Source organism: Vicugna pacos, chromosome 8 (genome assembly GCF_048564905.1).
Source record: "Vicugna pacos chromosome 8, VicPac4, whole genome shotgun sequence".
NCBI lineage: Eukaryota > Metazoa > Chordata > Mammalia > Artiodactyla > Camelidae > Vicugna > Vicugna pacos.
In genome coordinates this window covers 38,033,223-38,059,011 of record NC_132994.1, presented here as the reverse complement: position 1 = coordinate 38,059,011, position 25,789 = coordinate 38,033,223, and the positions used below count along the sequence as shown (strand labels likewise).

Here is a 25,789-nt window from a genome sequence, read left to right as displayed (position 1 = left end):
TCTTTTCTTGGCAAAGCCACAATCAACAAGAATTACAGACACAGCACAAGCGATTTTGTCCAACCCACACACAAACACCAAAAAACTCAAACAAACTCGAGCAACTCGAGCATGGCGTCTAGCTACCTAAGGCCGTGTTCCTAGGATGAACCCGGCCCTCCTTAAAACGCTGGTCGGAGAAAGCGCAATGCTGCTTAAGTAAGTTACTGTATATTCTGGGCAAAACCTGACATAGGACCAGGAACTCCCTCTTAAAGCAGAAACTTTAGAAAACTTACCATTAGCGGGACGCCATGTCTCGAGCATAGCTTCTAGCTACTAAGGCCATGTCCCTAGGATGAACCCAGCCCGCCTTAAAATGCTGGCCTGAGACAGCTCAGTGGAATTTACTGTATATTCCAGCCAAACCCTGCATACCCATGAACTCCCTCTTAAAGAAGAAACTTTAGAAAACTTACCAATAGAGGAGCGCGGCGTCTCTGCCTCCGGCCGGCCGCCATCTTGAGCTGCAGTGCCGAGCGCAGCGCCTCTGCGCACGCTCCTGAGCGGCGCTGGGCGCAGGCGTTTTGCTTTAGGAACTCTGGTCTGAACGGCTGGGTGCAACGCCTCTGCGCAGGGCACCCTAAGAGTGAGTGAAACTAGAGTAAGCACAAAGAAACAAAAAAGGTTAGACTTTATTTTATTACCCAGATTCTGTTTTTATTCCCCAGAATTGTTAATAGGTTTTGCCTGTAACAAATCCTCCCTCTGTCTTTTGTCCTGCTGTCATTCCTGACGGGTGCTGAGGGGCAAAGATCCATCTTCTGTAACTTGTTCCTGCTAATTTGAGGGGTTCTCATAACCCTGGGGAGAGGGGTAGGACTTCTCCCCAGCTGCTTTTCAATGTGTTTGGTTGTCCCCAGGCCTCAATCCAAACTGTTTGTATCCCTGAGTGACCACCATTTTTCTAACCTTTTGGAGACAAAGGGAAAAATGAAGGTCTCTATGTCTTTTGCCTGTAGGCACAAGTGTGCCTTGATGTCCAGGCTCACTGCCATGGTCTGAATCTCCCTGGCCACATTTTTGCTATTTTTTGGAAAAGAAGCTGCAGGTCAGAGAGAGGTTCACATGAGTAGTCAGGAGGGTACATTGCCCCAGGTTGTCTCTCCAGAGGATGGGGCTCAGGGGCTCTCCTCACATGGCTGTGATGTGCCCACGGAGGGATCCCTGCCACTTCAGGGCAGAATGGGTCCACTTAGGAGTGAGCTGACCTTGTGGGCTGCCAGTTTTCCAGGTTTTTTAGGTGCACTCAGTCTCCTGGCTGGAAGGGGTGGAAGGACAGCTCAGAGGGTATGGGAAGCACCTGGTTACTATATGCCCTGAGAGCTTTCATGATTTCTCCTACCTGGAGGACACATTTGAATTGTTCCACTTCAAGGAGGTTAAGATATTCCTTCTCTCATTCTTGGGAAATGGGTGTACCATCCATGAGTTCAAATGCACTTCACTTTAACTTATCCCTTCAGGCTAACTGTATAGGGACCAATCAGAGGCAACTTAATCCAATTTTCCTGAGTTTCCCAACACAGCCTGGCTAAGACTCTTTTCAAGTCTGACTGGATCTCTCTCTCTACTTTCCCCAGCGATTGGGTCACCAGGCTGAGTGCAAGATCTATTTTATGCCCAGGGTACTCATTTCCCCTTCATCACTTGAGACACAAATGCTGGACCATTATCGCTTTGTTGGGATTCTGGGAGCCAAAACCTAGGGATTATTTCTTTTAGTAATGCCTTAGCCTCTTGAGCTGCGATTTCAGTTCTAGCAGGGAATGTTTCTCTCTACCCATAATATGTGTCTACTAACACCAAGAGATACCTGAAATTACCTGATCATCTTGGCATGACAGTGAGATCAAAAGGCCAATCTTCCCCAGGATATGTCCCACTGATGCAAATGGGCCTGAAGTAAGTTACTGTATATTCCAGGGCAAGGAGGGGATTCTCAGGGCTCTGGTTTTGGGGTCGTTCATTGTGCAGATGACATAGGTCTCAACTGTTTGACTGATTATACTTTTCATGCCAGGAGTTAGCATGATCTCAATTAACCAATTATGTAGAGCTTCCCTCCTGTAGTGAGTTCCAGGAAGGAAGGAAGGAAGGAACAGAGGGAGAGAGAAAGAGAGAGGCAGAGAGAACTTACCATTATAAAACCTTTTCTGCCCCTTGGAGATAGAAATCTTCCACCACCCAGAACTGTCTCCTTCAGGACCTGGAATTGTAAAACTCCAGGGAGGCAGCTTTCCCTGTCTTGCCTCAGGACCCTGTGGGAGAGTGAGGACCTAGTTTAGTTGGGTGCTTTGCTCCTATTTGCAAAACTACCTCCTGTCCTGAAGATATAAGAAGTTTGGTTTTCCTCCAGATAAGTACCAATTAACGAACCTGGATGGCTTTTTCACAGTGACTAAACCCGTATTACCCACATTTAGTAATTTTCTACTTTCCTGACTCTGCTAGAGCCCCCTCCCAACTTCCTCATTCTCCCTTTAAAGCACCCAGTCACCTCTACATGATCAGAGTTGAGCTCAGGTCTATACTGAAGCCTCTTTCCCTTGCTGCGGTAGTATTACTGAATAAAATCTGTCTTGACCACCTTTAACTAGTGTCCATCTTTGTTCCATGATATCTCAGCCCATTTCCCTGGTCCCAGTGATGTTGTTTGCCACCTGAGTGCTGACTCTACTTCACTAGCTCCTACATTCTTTATGTTTTAGAGGTGATTACTACCCTAAGAGGTCTTTCCTGAGTACTAAACATCTTTAAATCCTTTAAAAAAAAATCTAATTTTGGAAAAGGACATTTTAGTAATCTATTCTTTTAAGCTAAGTTTCAACTCACTACTACTCAACAGCGAACTAATCCTTCAGGATTTAGACCATCCTAATGGAGAAAACAGCTAAAAGAAAGAAAGAAGTACCACCTCTCTCTCCCTTTGAGGAGGAGGAGAAACTGAGAAAAATATCTCTGCTTTTGGTTTTAAATGTCACAACTTTTGTTTGCTGAATGGGAGGAAATTCTGCTTGAGAAAAAAGAAAAATAGAAGAGCTAAGATGTAAGGAGGGATGGTGAGACAGAAAGTGGATTAGTGGTTGCCTAGGGCTGGGAAGGGAGAGATGGAGACCTGGGGATGACTGCTAAGGGGTAGTGTTTTTTTTCAGGGTGATGAAAGTGTTCTAAAACTGATTGTGGTGATTGTTGCCTAATTCTGTGAGTATAGTAAAATCCATTGGGTTATATATTTTTTAATGAGTAGATTGCATGATATTGTGAATTACATCTCAATAAAGCTGATACCAATAAAAAAGGAACAATGAATGATGTTATTGATAAATGCAGATAAATCTAAATAAACAGTGTTGTGTAAAACAGTTGTAACAAAAACGTCTACTTAGGAGGGGTTGCAGAGTCAAACTACAATGAAAATTCTGACCCAAAATGCACACAGTAACTGGGAGGAGGTGATTGGAGTTAGTGTTCTAAGTTCTTAATTGGCATAATGATTGTTCTTCTCAGGAATTATTTAAATAACTGGCTTATTTCCTGTTTTAACCCTTGATGAATCTATTGTCATCCTTCTCATCCTACTAGGATATTTTTTCTGGGAAGAACTGATGTTCCAACCAGAGAGAGACAAAGGATACTAACACTTGTTAATTCCAAATTACTTTCTATCTTTCTTTCCTTCCAGGTCCTATTCTTTAACAAAATCAACTTCACACTCTTTTAAAACCTATAGCACCCAAGGATTAGATTGGTACTGATGAGTGAGTATCTAGACCTGGTACTAAAATTAATGCCAAATCTTCATAGAAAGAGGATGAATTTTCCCACAAACACTGAAGATCAGCTAGATTCTATTTTGAACTCTGCCAGTCATTAGCTAGGTGGACTTAGGAGCATGCTGAGCCAGGCATTGGCTTCCTCATTTACAGAATAGAGAATAATATAGTTATTGTGTCCCTCATATCTTGGCTGTAAAAATCCAGTAAAATAATGTCTAAACTAGAGCTTTAGAAACTGTAAAGTGCTATACAAATAGATAGTAGCATTATGAAAACTGTATTTTTATGACATTAAGTGGATAATAGGAAATCTTTCTCTGAAGTTTTCAGGAGATTGTACCTATAGAAATTCACTTAAATTTTATGTTAAACATGTTGAATTTTCTGAACCCAACTTTGTGATTTAAACATGATACAGTCACATTTCTGTGTAATCAATTCACTAATGGTTTAATTCTTCACTTAAGATGTTTAATGTTAAAGTCAACATCATCTTCAGACATTATAAAAGAAATATATAGCTTAGAGTTATGGAGGTTAAAAGGGAGGGAAAAGTCACTGCAGAGAGAGGACAATGAGAACTACAATCAAATAAAAATTAATGATAAAAATACCACCATACTTTTAATCTATTTGCGGCATTGAGATATTTTTTATATATGTCATTTCATTTTATATACAACTAAAACAAAATTAGATAGGGAGTTAGATTTAAAAGTTGACTTTCTGTCTGGTAGTTAATACAATACTTGATTTTAAAATAAACACGCTCAGCTATTTCTGGGTGTGACAAGTAGAACTGATTTTACTGTAAAATTGGCTGGCTGTATAAAGCAGAGGGGAGAGATTACCCAGCTAACTTGACCTCTTTAACTGCATGAGCCTAAATTACTGGAATGATCTGTTTGGATCATGTATATTAATTTAATTACCTGTATCATTGTTACCTCTCCAACTCACACTTTTCTGTATAAACACAAGATTAGAGAAGGAAAGATTCTGCCTCTCAACTTACTGGCAGGACAAATTTACTAAACTCCAGCAACTATTTAACAAAGTGAAAAGAAATTTTAGGAGGGAAAAAAACACACCCTTTTTCTATAAACATTAGTTACATATACCAATGAGATACTGCGATTAAGAGCAATTGGGATCCCACGCCAAAATAAAATTCAGTTCCTATCTCTTTCCTTAAGATATCATTCTACTAAACGGGACCCCTAAAACAGAAACAGAATGAACTGGCTCCTTTTAAGTTTAGCAATTACAAATGCAAAATGAGTCTCCTCCTGCAGACAGAGAGCCAGAGGACTACTCAAGCTAACGCAATAACGGTAGCTGTGATAAATTATGTAGGCACGATATCAGAAGCTGAATGAGGGGAAGAAATGGAGGACCCATTTGAAAATTTGAAATTTGCTCAAAGCTGCTCCTGCAATAGCTCCCAGGAGGATAAAGCCCTGAGCCCTGAGCAGTAATAAACTCCACAGTTCTGTATAATTTATCAACTTTATTCCTTTTCATTTCTAACATTGACCCTTCATGGCTAACTGAAGAAACAAAGAACTAAATAGCTTCCTTAGCCATTTGATAGAGCAATTATGAGCATCCTGACTGATACATTTTCTGCTTAATCTACTAACAAATGGTGTCCATTTCCCTCTTGATCTACACCCCTATCTCCGCGTTCGACTTGACTGGTGCAGAACACGGCTTTCCCTGCCCTTGTTCCTGCAGCCCTCTTCGTTTCTTTCTCATTACAGCGCTGTTATGCGCTCATTATAATAGAAGAAAAGCGGACTCTTTATGACAGTTTTCCTCAGCTGCCCTTGGTTAATATTTTTCAAAATGTGATTCCTACAGGCTCCCTGACAGCAGGGCAAATTGAAAGCTAATCAGTGGAATCTTTCTTAAGTATCAGTTTCTTTTCAAAGAAATTCCACGTCTTTGAAGAGAATTGTTTTTCGCGGTACCAGGCAGTAGAATGTGATGCAGCCTTCTTGAAAGAGTCCGAGACAGTTTAAAACCCGGGGATAATAAGAACTTAAAAGCTGAGATGTACCCCAGGCACTGATTTCCCCTCACTGTAATTGTCTTTACTTCCTTATACATTAATCTCTCATTATAAGAACACTCATTTTGTGCTAATCTGGTATAATCCCTTTGTGTAAAAGAAGTTTAGACCCAGAACACATCCCTTCCAAGCTCTTTGTTTCTTGGGAGTAAAAAACAAGACCAGGGAGGGTAAGTGATTTATCCAAAGTCACAAAGCAGGTGAGTAACACAGTGTGAGCTTCCTGTTTTGTTTTACTTTAAAAGGAGCAGTGGGTGGGGAGATAGTTTTCTGCAGTACAGTAGGAGCAGATTCTGTAGTCCTCGGGTCTCTGCATTTTCTCGTCCACCTGATAGGGATGATGACGCTGCCCTCTTCACCTCACAGCGCTCCCCCCCCCCCACTTATCTATTGCAGCGGATCCTCTCTGCTGATGGTAGGGGGTGGGGTATGTGTGGGAGACCATATTATCCTTGTGTGGCTCGTGCTCCACTCTAGAAATTGTACTTAGGTCAGTAAAGCTTTGTGGATAGCCACCATGTTTCTGAAGGCAGACACCATTCCCTGGGCTGGGTACCCAAGGAAGAGACGAGCCTCAGGAAAGATCACAGAACTGAGAGGGAAAAATAAAGGGGAGTGGAATCCTAGCGCTATAAGAAGATGTAAAGGATTGTGTTCCTACTTGATGGGGTTAAGACAGCGTCTCTCTTGAAGCCAAGTGGCTGGAAAAGGAGGCTCCACTGTGAAGACCACAGCCTACACGCAAGTATCCCTTCTCTGAAGGCTGGAGGGTCTGGCGGCAGGGCTGTACACGGAATTTGTTGGGCCCACCCACTGCAAAATGAAATTATTAACAATTTCACGACAGTGACAGCAGAGCATTAAACCAAGCATCTTGGGACTTTCTGAGCAAAATGCCCCTATGAAAATGCACAGGTCACATGCTCAAGTGCTAACCCTGTCTGGACGCAAGTTGTTCCTTGGGCAAATTCTGGTCTAAATATCTCCAATAAAATCTTCACTTGCAAGGGGTTTTGAAGAGAATAAACTTGTTAAAGTATCTTTTGAAGAATGGTCTCACTGTGGCTACTTGGGTGGGAGGCAAGGACCCTTCACAGAGGAAGTGGGTGGTCTCAGGGCCAGGAGATGAGACGCTGAGATCCAGCAGGCCCTGCGCTTGTGAGGAGTCTTCCTTCATTGCCGGTCTAAGAGGCTCTGGGCTCTGTGTTTAAGGGAAGATGCAGTTTCCTTACATTTTTATCAAGAGTTGACCTTGAATACTGCAAGACAAGAGTAAGGAAGCAGGATCTGTGTCCCCTGTTCCCCACATTATTCCTGGCATCTGCAGTGCCTGGCACATGGTAAGCACTCAGTAAGTATTTGTTGATGAGTGGTAACATACCCGGTTATCTTGGGGTCAGAATTTGGCAGGGCCCTTGTAGCCCTGAAAGGAAGATCTGAGATTCAGAACACAGAGGTATCTCTGGTAATAAAAAGAGGAATGACTTGAAGTATGTTAATCATACTGCAATATAAGAAAATGTTAGCCTGCCCAAGAATGCATTTTGCATACAAACTAATTATAAATTATTTTACAGATTTATTTAATATTTAACAAGATTTTTCTAAGATACGTAGCTGTTCTTTTCTTTTACTATCAAAGTTACCTAGGAATAACAGCACTGCATGCTTTCTTTTCAAGTTCTGTTCTTTAAAGAACATAGTCAGTGGGAGAAACTGGAAGGAGGCACAGAAAGCTGAGGAGAAAGACCCAGAAAAATGAAAACAGAAAGAAAGGGATAACAGGGGCCTCAGAAATGAGCACAGGCCTCCTTGGAAAGGGAAGAGGCTAGAAAGGGAAGGAGCAGTGACAGGTGGGTGTTCTCTCCTTTTCCCTGACAGCTCCTGGCATCACACGACACACTCAGTGGGCACTCAGGAAAGACCTGATTAATGAATACATAAAAGAAAAAAAAGTGAATGGGACATAATTAGTCGTGTGCTGGCAAATACTTAACAACCTGCTCTTGGGGAGGGGGTTGCCTTTCTAGTGTTTGTCAATATCAGTTGCATAAATCCTCCCTCTGTGGCCAATTTTAAGCTCCCCGTGAGAATTCGCTAAGTGTGGGTTGGGAAGAGAGGCACAGCAGTATCTCCGCTGTACAATGCAACACACCTAACTTCCAGAGCATAGATAATAGTCAAATGTAGCATGATAATTAGGAAATAATGAGTTTTTAATATTTATTGGCTTTGTTTTTTAATTCCTTTAATGGCGAATTATCATTATATAGCTTTTAATCATGGCTTTCACAAGTGGCTTGCAGAGTACGAGCCAGCTCCAGCACTCCAGTGGGTGGGCACCATTGGATGCTGCCACTGTCCACGTTATAGAGAAAGAAGAGCTTTTTCCATTTTTCTTCCTTTCAAAGAATTGAGAAACGAAAGGTAAAAATAGGAGTCAGGACAAGAGATCTCCTATGAATATTTTCTCCACCACTTTTTCAAAGACATTTTTTGATACCCAACTCAACAGAATTTACAAGTTAAATGTTTAAAGAAAATGAGTGATATATCTATTTCTACCTATAAACTCTATGACAGTTTCAACACTAAATGAACTTAATAGGGAGACAGAGTTGTACAATGTAAAAAGCCCAAAACTAGAAGTTAACAACTCCAGATTTAATAGTTTGAGGCTTCGAGCAGGTGATTTCACTTCCCTAGGCCTCAAGATTGCCCACTGCCCCACTTATATCATAGGACGTTGTGGGGTTTGGGAGGGGGTCTTCTAACGTGCTGAAATGTTGATAATCTGCTACTTATTCTCAAATGGTTTTGTAAAAATAATATATGTCTACATAGAGGAAGATAAAGCAAATGTAGCAAAATTTAACAATTGGTAAATCTAAGTGAAGGATATATAGGTATTCAAATTTTTCAAAATAAAAAGGTGGGGAAAATGAGGTTATACCTTAATGAGGTTATTATATATATGTGTGTGTGTGTGTGTGTGTGTGTCTGTGTGTGTGTGTATACACAGCACTTTGTAAACCTGTGAAGTATTCTACAAAGATAAAGCACTATTACCTACTTAAAGCAGATACCATAGCTCTTAGGATATTCAAAGTTCATTGCACCTAACTGATTCAATTATTCAGCAATTATTTACTAAGCATCAGTGACCTAAATGCTGGTGATACAACAATGAACAAGGCATAGTCCTTAATCTCATAGAAGTCACACTCTAGTTAGAGGGGCACACAGTATACAGGCAATTACAGTTTGGTTTCAATAGAATTAAATAAAGGATGCTGTGCTGACACATAGACAGAACATATAAGCCAGTCCTACGTGATCAAAAGAGACTTTCCCAAGGAGCCTCAAAGCTAGAAAATAAGAATTAATCCAAGGTCTGGGAGGAGGGGAGAAGTCAGCATTAGTAGGTGTGGCTAACATTTATGAAGTATTACTACGTGCCAAACAATGGTCTAATTACCTTATATGCTCATTCACTGTTCACAGAAGTTCTTTCAGGCAGGACATTTGTATGGGGTATTATCTATTGGTGTCCCAGACCTGATAAATGAGGCAGGAGAGTTATTGTTTTCAGGCTATGGAAACCTTATATAGAAAGACCCTGATGCACAATCTATTCAAAAGAACTGCAAATTGTTCTGTGCTGAAGTTTGTATATGTAGGTACTGGGAGATGGGTGGTAGTAGTGAGGAATTGCAGTGGGAAGAAGGAAGAGTTCTTTTAAAACCACATGGATAAAAGGAACCTATTAAAGAGTATTAAGCCTGAAGACTACATGGTCAGACCACTCTGTCATCAGTATGGAGAGTAAACTGAGGCAAAACAAAACTAGCAGTAGGGAGACCAGTTAGGAACCCATAAAATCTAAGAGAAAGAGAGTGTGGCCTGAAGCAAGGTATTCACAAATGACAGTGCAGAGAGGTAGGCAGATCCTAATAAGGCGTTGGAGATAGAATTTTACTGGCGGGGTGGAGCCAAGGAAGATGGATTCCAAGGTTTCTGGGTTGGTAAACCCAACAGCAGACGGAGGGCCATTCACTTGACATACTGAGGGGAAGAGGTGAAGGGAGGTGAGATGAGACGCTATGACAGTGAGACAATGATAAATAGATAAACCAAGATCTTACGAAGATCAATACATAAGAATCTGACTGAAGTGGCAGTCAAAACCAATGTTACTTTGATCATCTACTATAAAATCTTTCAAAAAGGAAAGTCAGTTGTTGAATTACGGGAGAAACAAGTGGGATTCCCATAAATCTGGTTGATTTTAGTCATAAACAGTAAAGTGAATATGAAAAATACTTTGTAAAGTATAAAAACATTATCTTCCATTACCATTATTATCATTACTTAGTAATAGTTTCCTTCTGGGGAGGGTATAGCTCAAGTGGTAGAGCACATGCTTAGCATGCACAAGGTCCTGGGTTTAATCCCTAGTGCCTCCTCTAAAAATAAATAAACCTAATTACCTCCCCTCCCTGCTAAAATAAAATAATAATAAAAAAGTTCCTTCCTTTTATTAGAGTCAAACCCTTCAAATGGTCCCTTTGCTCTGCCCCTCTGCAAAAATGCCTCTTTTACTCTTTTTTTTTTTCACCTCCTTATCCCCTACTTCAAGGTTCAATGGAAGAAAATTTAGGTGGAGTTAAATCTCTCCATCAATCAATCATCAAATCTTCTCTCATCAACCAATAAACAAGTATTTATTAAGAGTCTCCCAGTGGTGATCATTTTGTAATGTATAGAAATATCAAATCACTGTATTGTGCATTAGGAACAACATAGTGTTGTGGGTCAATTAGACTTCAGAATCAAACACACTCATAGGAAAAGAGATCAGATTTCTGGTTACCAGAGGCAGAGGGTGGAGTAGGAATTGGATGAAGGTAGTCAATGGTACAAACGTCCAGTTATAAATAAGTACTAGGGGTGAAATGTACAACATGATAAATATAATTAACACTATTGTACATTATATATGAAAGCTGTTGAGTTCTCATCATAAGGAAAAAATTATCTTTTTCTTTTATTTTGTATCTGTATGAGATGATAGATGTTCACTAAATATTTTGGTAATCATTTCATGATGTATGTAAGATAAATCATTATGCTGTGCACCTTAAACTTACTTATACAGTGCTGTGTGTCAATTACATCTCAATAAAACTGGAAGAAAAAATTAATTTAAAAAAAAAAAAAGCCTCTCATGTAAGCATCCAAAGCTCTGTGAGTGACATTGCAATCAAGGGACCACATTCTTTGGGATCAGATAATTCTGAATTTAAATCCTCCTGCATTTACCAGCCACATGCCCTTGGGTAAATAACCTGTTCATTTCTCTGATCTTCAGTCTCCATTAGAAAAAATAAAATGGATATACTTCACAGGTTTGATTACATGAGATTTTAAATGTGAAATAAAGTAACAGAGAGTCTAGGACTCAATAAATGTGGTTTCTGTCCACCCCATAAGGCTGTTGCCCAGGATAAATGAGCTAATACTCAAAAGACACTTATGATTTCCTTGCAATGATTCTGCCATATAAGTTTAGTCGTTTTTAATGAACTTTGCTGCTGTTGTTTCTGTTACTGTTTTTAGGGGTACCAGGGCTTGTGGTAACCATGTCCACATGCCTTTGAATAGCACTTGAACATATCTGTATTGTTATTATTTTTGAATTCCCTCATCTCTCTGCTTCAGCTTGGGAATCATTTCTTTCTTTTCTTCTGCTGCTTTAGAGAAACAGTCGGATGTTTCTTCAGTTTGTCATTTCTGGCCACGTATTCTGTTATTTACTCTTCTTTGTTCAGCTAAGATACTGTGTCTATTAAAGCTTCCATAGTCTGGAGAAACTATAATTGTCCTGTTCCTGGCACACAAAACAAAAGACACTGGGAGATTAAAAACTGGAGATAAAGGAGGGCTTAAATGTCACTGTAGGTCTTTAACTTTATTTTAATAAAAAGAAATCATAAATTTTTAAAAACTTTAATTTTATATAAATTATTATTACCAGTATGGCTGCACTGATAGAAGATTATTAAAATAGCCATTAAAGTTGGCATAGCTAAAGGGAAGGGACTCTGGGTTTGGAGAAGCAGTTAAACTTCTTCCCAATTTAACAGCATTGTCTATAAGGGTTAGATGGTATGGCTTCTCTTTGGCATAATACAGTCCTAGACCAAGACCTACAACTCCCAGCTTTTAGAACTCCATCGCGGCTGATACTCAAGCACCTCATGATGTCACAGAAAAGCAAAGAGACATCTTGTATGTTAAATTTATCGAGTATCTTTGGTTTTTCCTGAGCAAGGTCTATGCTGAGACCACTCTGATATTGTCTCCTAACACATAGTCTGAGTGATTACAAGATAGAATGAGGGTTCACCTCCTGTGTCCTAGAGAGCCTCATTAGAAACTGTTGCCTCTGCCTCCTCACGTCTCAAAAATGCCAAGAGATTGCGACTTAGCAAAATAAATGTTAACTTTTTGTTTGCTATAATTGGGACATCTTGCTCTGCACAGAAAATATAGTATTAGTTAGCATTTTAATGTTTAACGGGAATTTCCATTAAAAGTATTAAAAATGGACTTAGATTTTTCACAATCCAATTACACTATTCATGAGAACTGCATTTATTTTATTCTTCTTTTTAAAATGTACTGCAAGAACAAAAGTATCACCCTCCTGAAGATACTAACTGCTTCATTTTTTGTGAAGTGCCTAAATGTTCATAAAGTTCTGCCCACCGTATCTCACTCAAGTCTCCTTACTCACCCCTGTAAGACAGACATGTTTATCTCCATTTAAAAGGTGAGGATACCAAAATACAGAAGGTTTCAATTATCAAACTAAACCAAAAATGTGACTCAGAGTCTTTGACTCCCAATCCAGTGGTCTTTGCACTTCACCCTGGACAGCTCGTTCATATTAGTTGAGATCTCAAATAAAGATAGAAAATTCTAGTTTTCCTCAGTGTCATAGTAGGCATAAAGATGCTTTAGAGGCTATAATGGATCTGCCACAAGTAGAGAAGGCAGTGTAAAGAGCTAGGCCAGCTGCAAACAAAAGGCTGGAGAAAAAAGGACTCCCCTAAAGAGAAAACTCCAGCTGGAGTGTTTAAGGGATCTCAGACATAAAGAAGCTGGGCTGGCAGAACAACTTGCCCCACAGAGGAAAACCTTCATGGTGATAACTGGGCTCATCTAAAAGGGAGAGTGTTGGAAACTTCGAGACAGAAAGACCTTCAGTGGCAGTAGGAGAAACAATGACCCCATATTCAGTCCATTTAATGAACTGATGTTTACCAGATGACATGTGCATTGCAGAAGAGCACTTGATAGCTTTGCCGTGGTATTCTCCTAAACCTTGGGTTGCTTCCCAGTAGCCTTCACATCCTCAGTCACTTTTTGCTTCTTTTTCCTGCCTGCTAACCTGGAGCAGAGTTCAGCTGTGAGCCGGCTTCATAACTTCACTCATGCCACACGTGTAAATGTCTCCCAAGTGTTATCCCTAAACCCAGCTATGACCCTTTGGTCCTGTCATTGTCTACACAAGGGACCTGACTCATGACTACCCACCAATGGGAAGTGTGTTGGGATTTTTCTCCTCAAATTCTGCCTCCATCAGGACCACCCTCCCCAGAAAGTTATCAGTGGGATCTGGGAGTCTTGAAGGAGGAGACATAGGAAATGTTCCAGGCCATTGAGGAAGCCGACAAAAGCATAGAGATGAGAGTGCAGGAGGCTGGGAGCCAGGAAGGGGCCGACCTGACAGGCCAGGGGCTGGTGTTGTGAGGGATAAATGTAAAGGAAGCTGTCTCCCTAGGCTAGGACCTCAGGAGGAAGGGCTTGGACTGTCAAGGGGAGGAGATTGGACTCAATCTGCTGAATAACCAAAGACAGATGAGGGACAAGATAACTTATTTTTGGAAGATTAATCAGACTGTATGAACCATGGGAAAGGAACACGGAGAGACACAACCAAATGCTAGAAATAAGGGAGGCACTAAATGCCTAGACAGGACAAAGCAAGAAGGCATTAAGGAGCATTTTCTGACCATAGTGACTGAGAGAAAAAAGACAAGAGAAAATGATTTTGAGTTCTGTGTATCATTCCCTCCACTGTGAGAATACAGACAATGATTAACACAGACCTACTGAGTTGGGATCTCTTGAGGGTCAGGGTGAGTGTGTGGTTTCTAAAGGCTCTGCAAGCTCTCACCACGGAGAACCACTAGCCTGTGGAGCAAAGCAGGCAGGTTCTGGGCTGACTACCTTTCCGTTAGCTTTCTTGTACTTCTGAGTCAGTCAGAAAGCTTAGCCCTCTGCTAGGAGATGGGGTGGTACACACCAGAGGCAGCAGCTTACGCTAATCCAACACTTCCTAACACTGGAATCCTAACTGTGCTTCTGACAGCAAGAACCATAAGAATTCAGGGAAGGAGGTGGGGACTGTGGACTAGGGCATCAGCCGGAGAGCCCTTCCTAGAAGAACTGGGACATAGCCCAGACCTTAAAGAATGGCTGAGCTGTAGCTGCAGACAGAAGGGTCAGTGAGCTGATGAAAAGTGGACAAGGCATTGCATGGTACGGTTTTGAATAGGATATGTGGGTACTACGTTTAGGTAGCAGAGGAGGCCAGATGACCCCAGTCTCCCTCCAGGTTGCTCCTCTGGACGAGGCTGGTGACCCTCATTGAAGCCATGGGCAAGCACAATTTACCTTTGCTTTTCTGCTTCTCCCATCTCTCCTAGTTGTAGCTGGCCCTCTTCAACCATGCCATACCTTTAACTCTCCCATTCTGTTTTGAGTATAGGTTAAATGCATTCACACTAAGATACAATGACACTTAATCCCTTTTATTAGTCTGGCATATTAAGAAGTCTTTGTATGGTGATGTTACTTATAGAAACCTTATTTCACTCTCACTACAATCCTATGGACTTGGAAGATCAGAGATTGTTCCCATTCTTCAGGGAGGGAAAGAAAGGTTCAGAGAGTCTAAGTGGCTGCCTCAAGATCACAGAGATACTAATGGGAGATTTTGACTGAGGGACTGGAACACAGTTTTCTTTCTGCCACCCTGTTCAGCATCTTGCTGCAGTATTTGCATTTCAACAGGGATCAGAGCCCTGTGCTAATGACATGTGGCCCTGAGGATTTCAGGTACCAACCCAGAGATAGGAGATTGATTATTTCAGCGAAGCCCTGAATCATACTACATGAGTTACTGCCTTTGCCTCCATATGACCTGCCAGGTGTGTGATCACAGGCAAGTTAGAGAAAATTGTCTAAATTTCATTCTTCCTGTTTATAAAGTGGAAATGACTGTATCTGCTTCATAGGATTTTTCTGACAATTTGCTGAAATACCACTTGGACAATGTCCTTGTCACACAGTAGACCTCAATAAACCTCATTTTCTCTCCCCTCTCTCTGCCTCATTTCACCTACATATAAGGCAAACCATGCTAAGCCAAAACTCCAGGCTCACCCAGCCCTGCAAAGACCCTTCTCATTGCCTCCTCTTTGTTTTTGCTCTTAGCCATTTCTCTCTCCCCCTCAATCCCCGTGTCCAACCACACCAGCCTTTCTTCACTTCTCAAACGAGCCAAGCATGTTCCCTCCTCAGTACTTTTGTGCACGCTGGTTCCTCTGCCTGAAATCTACTTTGACCACCTCTTGCCCTCAGTCCTTATGCTCTAGCTGTAAGCCCACGTGTCACTTCTTCAAGAAGGACTGAAATAGATTCCTCCTTTTATTCTTTCTCATTGCATCCTGTACTTTTCCTTTGTTATTATAGTTTGTGGGTGTATGTGAATCCTACATTTACTAGTTCAGTTTCTTTCTTCTCCACTAGACTACAGCCTCCCAAGTTGGCCACTATCTCCAGGGCATGCAGTATAGAATCTAGCGCATTAGACACGTTCCATCTTTGTGGACTGTGTGTTGGATGAACGCTGCTCTTCTCTCTCCATTTTGGAATGCCCTCCTACAGCCTCCTTACCAAATCGTGCACTACATGCCACAAAGAAAGCATTCGCATCGAGCCCACTTACTGACCATTTCCTTCGTTTTCTTTCCTCAACCTGTATTCATATGCTATCATGAATTAGGCGGCATTCTCAGGTTGTTTCATGATTCTCTAATCACATTATTAATTTTCCAAGGGCAACAACTCTTTCAGGATCTTTTTTTGAATCCCTCATAAACCTGGTAGAATAGCTGGAAGTGCTGTCAGTGCTCAGTAATTTCTTGATGAATGAATGAATCCCAGTATAATCCTTTTGCACAGAGAAACATCTTTACATAGCAAATATGGAGATGCCATTGCAGCAAAACAGTTTCTAACCACAACCCATTGCTGCAGTCCCTTTTTTTGGGTTACTATTTTGAGTTTCAATGAGAAGCAAACAATCTTATCTTGAAAAGGGGATTGGATTTATTTTTAATAAGAAAGCCTGAATTGGAAGCCTGCATTTCTCCCCCAAATTTAATAACAGCACTAGTAAAGCCTTATATTCCTCAGCTGGCCTTATTTCAGGTGTAAGAGTACAAAACTTCCAGGTGAGCGTTTGTCTTGATGTTAGAGCAAGATTCGTAACACCAACCCCATTTAAATTCATTGAGAGCCAGGAGGGGGTCACATAGCAAGGGCATCCAGTCTGAGCATGTTTTGAGAATCAGTCAGTCCAATCCAGGAGGAGCTGAAGGGAAACGTCAGGTTACTCAGAGCCACTGTCCTCAAACATTTGAGGTCCTGAGAGTTACCGCTGATAACCTCAGAGAAATAGCTTTTGCTCTTGCCCCCTTCCTCCATTCACAACTATAACAAGACAAAACAAAAAGCATATCAGCAAAACATGTCATTGTCATACCCCAATGACAAGTTACTGAACAGGGTTTCAATTTCTACCTTCAGTGTACTGGTTGCCCTGCTGGTAAACCTCAGGTTCCTCAGTTGCTCATTTTTATCAGTATTCTTTGAATGATTAACAACAAAACCAAATATATATATATATATTATACATGCATTTATATATGCCTTTAAAATTATATATGCATTTTAATTTACTTTGTCAATTGCCCAGCAAGTTCTGTCTAGGTAGTACCTTCGCTCTAGTTTAGTATTAGATCTTATAATAACACAGGCCAGGAAAAGAAAGGTAAGTTTGGCTAAATACCCGTCACACCGTAAACATTGCCAGGGTTGATGTGGCATCTGTTCTTTGTGTGACCTGTATTCCCACCCCTGCTTGGCTTTGTGACAATCAACAGAACCAATAAGAGACAGTGGCTGATCAGTCCCCTTCTCTCCCCATCTCCCAGGCTGCAGAAGTCCTGAAGGTTGATGGAGGGCCATGCTATTCAAACAGCAGGCGTGGCTGAGACAGAAGCTCCTGGTGCTGGGAAGCCTTGCTGTTGGGAGTCTCCTGTATCTAGTCGCCAGAGTTGGGAGCTTGGATAGGTAGGTGATTAAACACATACTTATGCCAGTGTGACTTTAAATATCTCTTGATTTAAACTTCCTTAGGACATAATTTTCAAGTCGATCCATTTGTTTTCCTCCCTCAAAATTCCCAAGAAACACACTCTTCTGCAGTATTAAATCTGATTTATTGACTTTAAAGGAAAGAGATCCAAGTTCCCCAAACCAAGGTGTTCGTCAAGATCCATTTGTATTCTGTGTGTGTTGATGTCTGTTTTCAGAGAAGGGATAAAGCCATGTACAGTAAAAAATGTCATTTACTAGCACTCAGTGTGGTCTGTGTGCATCTGCTTGTTGACCTTTAGCCATAGCAAAATAGTGATGATGTATTTATATGTCTACATTTTGAAATTTATCAGCGGGCAATAAATGTGCTACCAAGAGAGTTAAAATTATGTATGAACTCATAAAGGAGCTCATCAGGTTTGGAATCCATTGCCCTGTAAAGACGGCTGCAGGCTCGGGGAATTTTAACTATGTTAATTAGCTCTAGTTTCAGGAGCTGAGCAAACCAGACAAGGAGGCTGTCACTCAGAGTAATTGCCCAGAAAGCAATGGAAAATCCATGGAGAGGAAATTTACAGAGCTGGGGTTTGGTTCTAAGTAAGCAAACAGTTGAGAGGTACTAGACCTGCAGAAGCCCCAGCAATGTCAGCCAGCTGCTCACTGACTACTTCTGGACTGTCCCACAGCCTTATAATTGGAAAGGACAGAGAAGTTAATTTCTGAAATGCAAAGCTTCCTTCTTTGCCCTTTAAAATTAATTCTTGGGCTGGAAACACTGAAGTATGTTCTCCATGAATTCAATTCCCATTTTGTATGAAAGTGCAACCACACATTAAAATGAGAATATCTTCCTTACAGTTTTTTCTTTTCTAATCTAAAGATCTTATCACACAGATATTTAACAAATAATATAACCATGGTCTTTATTTTTCTTCATCCAGTGTTAATTTTGAGTGGTATGAACACCTTGGATGCTTTTCCATTCAAAATTCCTGAGTGTAAACTTTCTACTCACAAGCTGCTAACTATGGGAACTGGTACAAACCTGGAGCTTATCACCGACTTCAAGTAGTTCCCTAAAGTAGGGCTTATTGTTAGTGAAAAGCCTTGAGGTGGTACCATTGTCCTATGTCCATAATGGAACTTTTATATCAAGTTCTTCCTCATATCCTTAGACTGCGTCTTTAAACTTGCTTTATTGAGTAATTGATCTAATGATCATTCACACATTAGTTAGTTGATAACTCCTTTCCTTTTTTAATCTGCTCTCTAATCTCTAATGGCATAGCTTTTACAAAGAATTGAATTGCGTGGTGGGCTTTCTCAGAACCTCTCACTTGAGTTTGAGCAGATTGTCTGAAACTGACACATGCTGACTTAGGCCTGTCCTTCTGTGACTGACGACCCTGCTCCCTGGGGGTGGGAGGCTGCGCTTACTTCTACTGTCCTTCCAATCCTAAATTTCATGTCTTCAGTCTGGGCTCTATGCCTACTCTTCAGGAAGTGGAAACAATATACATTTCCTCCTATCCTGAATTAGAGAGTCCAAAAAGCAATTGTTCTGCAGGAAATGAGCTCCACCGTAGAAGGCAGATACAGGAAAGGAGAAAAGGAGGGAAACGGCCCTTGCTAGAGGGAGGGAAAGTCCTTTCCGGCTCAAACAGGGCGGAGACTATTCCAACCTCTCTCAGGCTGGGTTCTGTGAGAATCAAGTCCTACAGGAGAGGATTTGACTCACTGTTTCCTCAGTTCTTGCAAGGATAGCATCATTCTAGATGGTAGGAGAGAAGTCCATCCATCACAGTCAATGGATGCCTTAAGGACTTAGGGCTTAACTCTCAACCAGAACCCAAGAAGAGCTATAAGATGAATTTGTGACATCCCAATCAGTGTCACAATTAAAAACATCTTTGACTATGTGTGTGTTGCCATTTTTGTATCTTCTGTTTAGAGCTCTAGTATTTTTATCCTAGTAAGAAATTTATAAAAACAAAATTCATGTTTCTCTAAAATATTAACTGTGATAAATCCTGTTAGATTTTTATAGTATCCTTTATTTTCATGTTCCCCACACTGAGCACAAGTTGTTTTTAAAAACCATTAAGAAAAAAAACACAAAAAAAGTAAAATATGTTTATACTTTTTCTGAAGTATTATGGTAGCTGTTTAAATAGAATCCAGGCCAAGCCCCTTCTCCTCAGTTCTGCAGAATGTCTTGGCGTCACCTTGAGGTTTTTCTCTTCTCCCTTTAATTATAAACATTACAGAAGATAAGAAAGGTACAGTGGGATCTCCTGAGAAAAGCAAGAGACAGCCTCATTGCCACAAAGGGGGCATAGACTCCAAGTTATTAGGGTAACTGGAATCTTCATTTGGATGGATTTGTTTAACAGGCATTTTGACAATATTACACCCTTTGACAAGAAAGTGAAAATGCCTTCTCAGATAAACTTAGGGAAATTATAATAAATTTCAATTCTATTCCAGACTATACCCAAAAGGAAACTCAATTTATTAACCCCACAAATTGGCCACGCCAAATTAAATAGTCACTCTAGTTTATATTATTGTGTTGTTACCACATCTTTCTCTCTGAAAAAAGCAGTGGGTGTTTATTATTTAGGGCAAAGTTGAAGTGGAAATAAATCCTCCTTTCTGGCTCCATCTTCCTTCTTTCATGAGCTTCAGCCCCTGATTTAAATGGGCTTGGCAGTGAGGACCTGAGGTTTCTGGTACTGCCAAGGTCTTGTTAATTTCTGGTCCCAAGTGTGGTAGGTGATATACAGCCCTTGCTGATGGCATTGGGTTTGTTCCTACATTTAGCAAAGTAAAAACCTAATCCCAACCTCTTTAGAAAGAAAGAGAAAGAGAGGCAGAAGAAATATGCACTCTTCTAGCTGTCCCCAAGGCCAGAGGCAGAAATTCTCAAAGAATGAAAAGCTCAGCAAGTGTCAAGATTGGAATTTTGCAGGCTGATGACGCAAATAGCCAAGGGCAGAGACTGGGACCTCTTTTCAGATTATATCTCAAAGATTTTTCAGAGCTATATGAATGCAGCTGAGCTGCAAGAAAATAATACCACATGAAACCCCAAAGATATGGTCTCCTAGCTGCCCTTTAGCCTCCCAGCTGAAGATTGTAATCTTCCGTCTTTCATGGTCTCTAAATGATGTTAACTGGTGAGCTGTTAAAAAGCTATTAGTATGGTTGGTGTCACTTGTCTGTTCTGTACTTCGAACATAAGTGCACACTGTAGTCAATTAAGTGCTTGGTGAATAAAAATTTTAAGGAGCACTAATAAAAATATCCCATCAATTATGTGTGCTCCATTTAATACAGGGTTGCTTAAAATAAAATTTCCCAAACATATGTTCATTATGGATTGCAGCAGGTGGGGAACAGTGGCTTAATTTATGCATATAAAGTCTTACTCTGACCGGGGAACCTGAGAAATGAGAAGTTCGTCGCAATGAGCTTCTTAAAGCATCTCCATGTTGCTTACAGGCTACAACCCATTTGCCCCATCGAAGGCCGATTCGGAGCCCGCGGTCAGGCTGAATTCCCCTTGCGTGCCCTGCAGTTTAAGCGTGGCCTGCTGCACGAGTTCCGGAAGGGCAACACTTCCAAGGAGCAGGTGCGCCTTCATGACCTGGTCCAGCAGCTCCCCAAGGCCATTATCATCGGGGTGAGGAAAGGAGGCACGAGGGCCCTGCTTGAGATGCTGAACCTCCATCCGGCAGTGGTCAAAGCCTCTCAAGAAATCCACTTTTTTGACAATGATGAGAATTACGCCAAGGGCATTGAGTGGTATAGGAAAAAGATGCCTTTTTCCTACCCTCAGCAAATCACAATTGAAAAGAGCCCAGCATATTTTATCACAGAGGAGGTTCCGGAAAGGATTTACAAAATGAACTCATCCATCAAGTTGTTGATCATTGTCAGGGAGCCAACCACAAGAGCTATTTCTGATTACACTCAGGTGCTAGAGGGGAAGGAGAGGAAGAATAAAACCTATTACAAGTTTGAGAAGCTGGCCATAGACCCCAATACCTGCGAAGTAAACACAAAGTACAAGGCAGTAAGAACCAGCATCTACACCAAACATCTGGAAAGGTGGTTGAAATACTTTCCAATTGAGCAATTTCACATCGTTGATGGAGATCGCCTCATCACGGAACCCCTGCCAGAACTTCAGCTTGTGGAGAAGTTCCTAAATCTTCCCCCAAGGATAAGTCAATACAATTTATATTTCAATGCTACCAGAGGGTTTTACTGCTTGCGATTTAACATTATCTTTAATAAGTGCCTGGCGGGCAGCAAGGGGCGCATTCATCCAGAGGTGGACCCCTCTGTCATTACCAAATTGCGCAAATTCTTTCACCCTTTCAATCAAAAATTTTATCAGATCACTGGGAGGACATTGAACTGGCCCTGAAATACTAAGTCATACAACACTGTGTGTTGTGCCTGGAGACACACAATGTCTCGTCTAGATTAAAATATGCACTTTTCCTAGACACAACTGTCCAACTCATTTTTTCATGTATACTTGTACATACGCAGTGTGTGACCAAATATAAGATCAGTTCTTTTTCTATTGAAAATTTACAAAAAACGATCTGCTATCTACATAGTTGCATCTTTTAAGCTATTTACAAAAAGAAGAGGTGGTGGTTTGGGGGGAAAGTGACTTCAGCTGTTCTCAAAGAGTTAGTCTTCCTTTCAGTCAGAATTTGTCGCCTGCCATTTTCAAAGATTTAAGCCAAAAGATTAACGTGTGAAAATGTACCAATGGCTGTGAAGCTTCAGGAAGTAGAGGAATTGGTAATGCATTCTTTTCTAAGGGAAAGCTGGCTCTTTAATTCAGATGCTGAATTGGTGCCGTGAAAACAGAAGATACTATTTTCTTATTATTTAAAAGAATGTCTTAGCTCATGAAATTGACATCGTTCCAAAGTTCCTGTGGTGATTTTGCACTATCGTTTCTCGTATGGACCATGGTGTCACTCGTAGCATGTCAATCACACGTTGGAAAGTCAAGTCCTTTTACTTCCATGTTCTATGTCAACAAAGAGAAATGTCATGTACATAATGTATATTGTTGTAAATACTGGTTTCACACTAAGTAATTCTATTTTGTAAACTGAATATGGCTATTTAATTTATTGTGAAAATTAAATTTATTGTGGTATTTAAAAAATGGAATGGATTAAAATTAACTCTATGTGCAATTTTTTCTTTTTTTTACTCATTTTGTCTTACGTGCCCCCTGCTGGCTCCCAAAGTCGAAGCTGTTTATATGCATAGGAGAGAACTTGGAAAGATGCACATCTCCTTTGGATTTCTGTACCCTTGTGAAAACGTAGCTATGAAGTGAGGTTGAGTATATTTTTTAAAATATCTTAACCATCTGGAAATCTAGTATAATAGCTACCTCAAAGAGCACAAGCACTTCTCTGCTACAACTTTGTAACAATTAACTTACTTGCAGTTGTTCTTGGTGACAGGAGAGAGACAAGAAATAACATAATCAAGGCATAGAAGAATCAGTTTTATTTGAACCTCTAATCAGAGTCAGACCGGTAGAGAAATTAAATAAAATAAGATTAGAAAACTTGTGTAGCCTCTGTACTGGAAGCTGCTGCTACTTCAAAAATGAATGGAAACTCTCAGAACTCCCTCTTTAAGATGAAAATGTATCAGTCTGCTCAGAAATGATCAAACTGCATAGTGTTGCTATTACTAACATAAACATATGGCTCAGATTTCCAACCAGAGCAATTCATGCTAAATCGGGTGCTTGCTAACATCAGATACCCTGTATTATGCTTAAATATAATTCAGAAAACCTTGGAAAGAGGTATCAACTGAAAAAAGAAAAAAAGATGAACTTTTCACACTCATGGTCGCTTATCCAGGGGAAGATGTCTGAGGGAGTTTTGTTCAACACACACTGAGAGTGCCTAGCAAATCACAATGGAGTCCCTTTTGATTGTACTAAGTGTTGACTTTCTCTAGGAGTTGTTCATCCTGTCCAGTGATTTGATGGTGAACTTTTCTAAGTAAATAGCTCTTTCCCCTTCCGTGTCAGTATATGTTGCTTTTCAAGCTACAGCCTTAATCACCTCTACTGTTTCAATTAGCTGTTTTCTCAGCATGGAACAGGCATGACCCCAGCACACACTGACAGGCCACCTTCTTGCTCACTGTGCAGTGGCTCTACAATGAGAGTCTCAGGTCTAAGTGTCAATCACTCTCCTCTAAGTCATGAATGAAATCAAATATAAGGAATCTAGTATGGGAGTTCCCTATGCTTCCACTCTCAGCTAACGATCAGAGTAAACTATTTGAATACTACATTCAAGGACATAATCACATGTCATTGTTAATCTTATTATAACTATTCCTAGAGTATTGCTTTTTTGTTTCTGTTTTTGTAAGTTTTTTTATTGAAGCATCACATGTATAGAGAAGTGTACCAATAATAAGTACACCAAAAACAACTCGGTGAATTTTCACGAAGTGAACACATCTGGGTAACCAACACTCAGAGCAAGAAACAGATTATCAGCACTGTAGAACACCCCTCCTGCCTTTTCAGACACTTCCCCCCTCCACCACTGTACAGCTAATACAGTTTTATACCAGTAACTGTCCACTGGAACACTGATGTTTCAAAACTCAGCCTAGGTATTCCACCAGTAAAACTGAAAAATGGCAATCTTTTCCTAAACTCAGAAAAATTTTAACAAGTGATGAATAGAAATTTTTCAGCGATAACCTTTTATATTCCAAATTTTTCTTCAACTTTGTAGCTGCTACCAACAGTGGGTATCAGAGTTTATTCTGAGATTCCATTTGACTTGTGCTAACTTTTATAATTTGTTGTTTTTAGCTCCATAAGTCAGTATTTATTCATCACATTCAGAAAAAAAAAAGTGCTGCTATTTCCAGTTGTTAAATAAATTCGAGAATTGTTTTAAACCTCGGCACCTCCTCACGGAGATCTAAAACAGGAGGCCTGGCCTAGCAGGACGTTTTTAGAGGCAGGTTTCATTACACTGGGGAAAAACAAAACAAAACAACAACAACAGCCACAGCCACAGCCACAGCTGACTGAACAAGGCAGAGAGAAAGAAAAATCCCATGACTTAATAGCATACTCCCACTGGAAGTTTCAAACCTCGTTATTTAGAAAATGTTTCCTATTGTCATCAAACAGGCAACCGACTTCTAGAGAAATCTACAGCTCATTACAATAGATCCACCAGGGCTCTCTTTAATAACTTATTCCTTTTACAACATGAAAAGTTTTCATTTCTTCTGGAGGCCTGGTGGCACCATACAGCTTTGTGAAACAGTTCAAGCTGCAAATAGAAAAAACTGTTTAAGCAATGGTTTCTGCTGGATCATAATGCTGAAACAACATCATTTTGGAAGTGGAATTCCAATTATAATTATGCAAACATGAGCAAGAGTCCCAAGGGAGTGAGAGAAACTAGGGAACAGAGAGAAAAAAAAGATAATGCAAGCCATAGACAGATATCCCAGAGTCCAAGTCCATCACCTACTCACCTGAAATCACCTCACACTATTTATGATCATTTGAAATTCTTCATCCCTGGAAAATTCTCAAATCAGGCTTATGAAGATAATCCAGTTTAGCAAACTGGATTGCTAAATTGATACCTAAACTAGTACCTTCATCAATCGAGGTTAAAAAAAAAACAACAACAAAAACCCTCAATTGATGAAGGTACTAACTTTTCCTACTAATTGCACTGTAGTAGAGGGACATCTAAGACATCAGGGGTCCTTAGCTAATAATTGCATCTGATCTTAGATTTGGTACCTTTCATGTTGATGGACCAGCAAGAATAGTTATCAGTTGCCAGCCCAATTTCTACTAAAGCTGATGGAGCCTCATGAGAGCCTGGCTTGGGACGCTGTACAAGGGCCCTGCTGGAGGACAAGCTCCAGGAGCACTGGAGGACTCCTGGGACCCTAGAGTGTGCTGCTAAGTGAAGGTAAGAACCAAGGACAAGTGTAGTCCAAATTGCAGCTCTGCCAGTGAGCTTGTGCCTTGTGCAGTTAGCAGTTTGCTGGACTGGATTGCCTTCATAAGCCTAATTTAAGAATTTCCCAAGGATGGAGCATTTCAAATGATCATAAATAGTGTCTTCCTGATGAAATCTTTTGTACTGGTTTTGCACACTCAGCAGCCATTTTCCACTTAGGAGAAGAGTCTACAGTCTAAGCAGAAGAGAAAGCTTTGCTGAAAACATTCTTCCTAAAAATGACTAAATATAGCAAAATCTTAGCAACTCAGGCTAACAAGGTGAAAACATAGAATATTTTAAAGCAAATCCATTGCAATTAT

The 25,789-nt window shown here is 40.5% G+C and overlaps 1 protein-coding gene across 2 annotated transcripts in view; it reads left to right on the top strand.

Moving 5' to 3' along the window:
* The window catches only part of HS3ST5 (heparan sulfate-glucosamine 3-sulfotransferase 5), a 103,725-nt gene extending 79,362 nt beyond the window's left edge, over window positions 1-24,363 (top strand). The window contains exons 1-3 of one of the 2 annotated variants that reach the window (XM_072965766.1): window positions 587-666; window positions 17,244-17,382; window positions 20,914-24,363. In XM_072965766.1, coding sequence (XP_072821867.1) covers window positions 17,276-17,382; window positions 20,914-21,844 — 1,038 coding nt within the window. In that variant the 5' untranslated portion in view covers window positions 587-666; window positions 17,244-17,275 and the 3' untranslated portion in view covers window positions 21,845-24,363. Of the gene's footprint in view, window positions 1-586; window positions 667-17,243; window positions 17,383-20,913 lie in introns of those variants that run through there. The other variant, XM_006205674.4, reaches the window with a different exon arrangement.
* The last annotated feature ends 1,426 nt before the right edge of the window (window positions 24,364-25,789 follow it).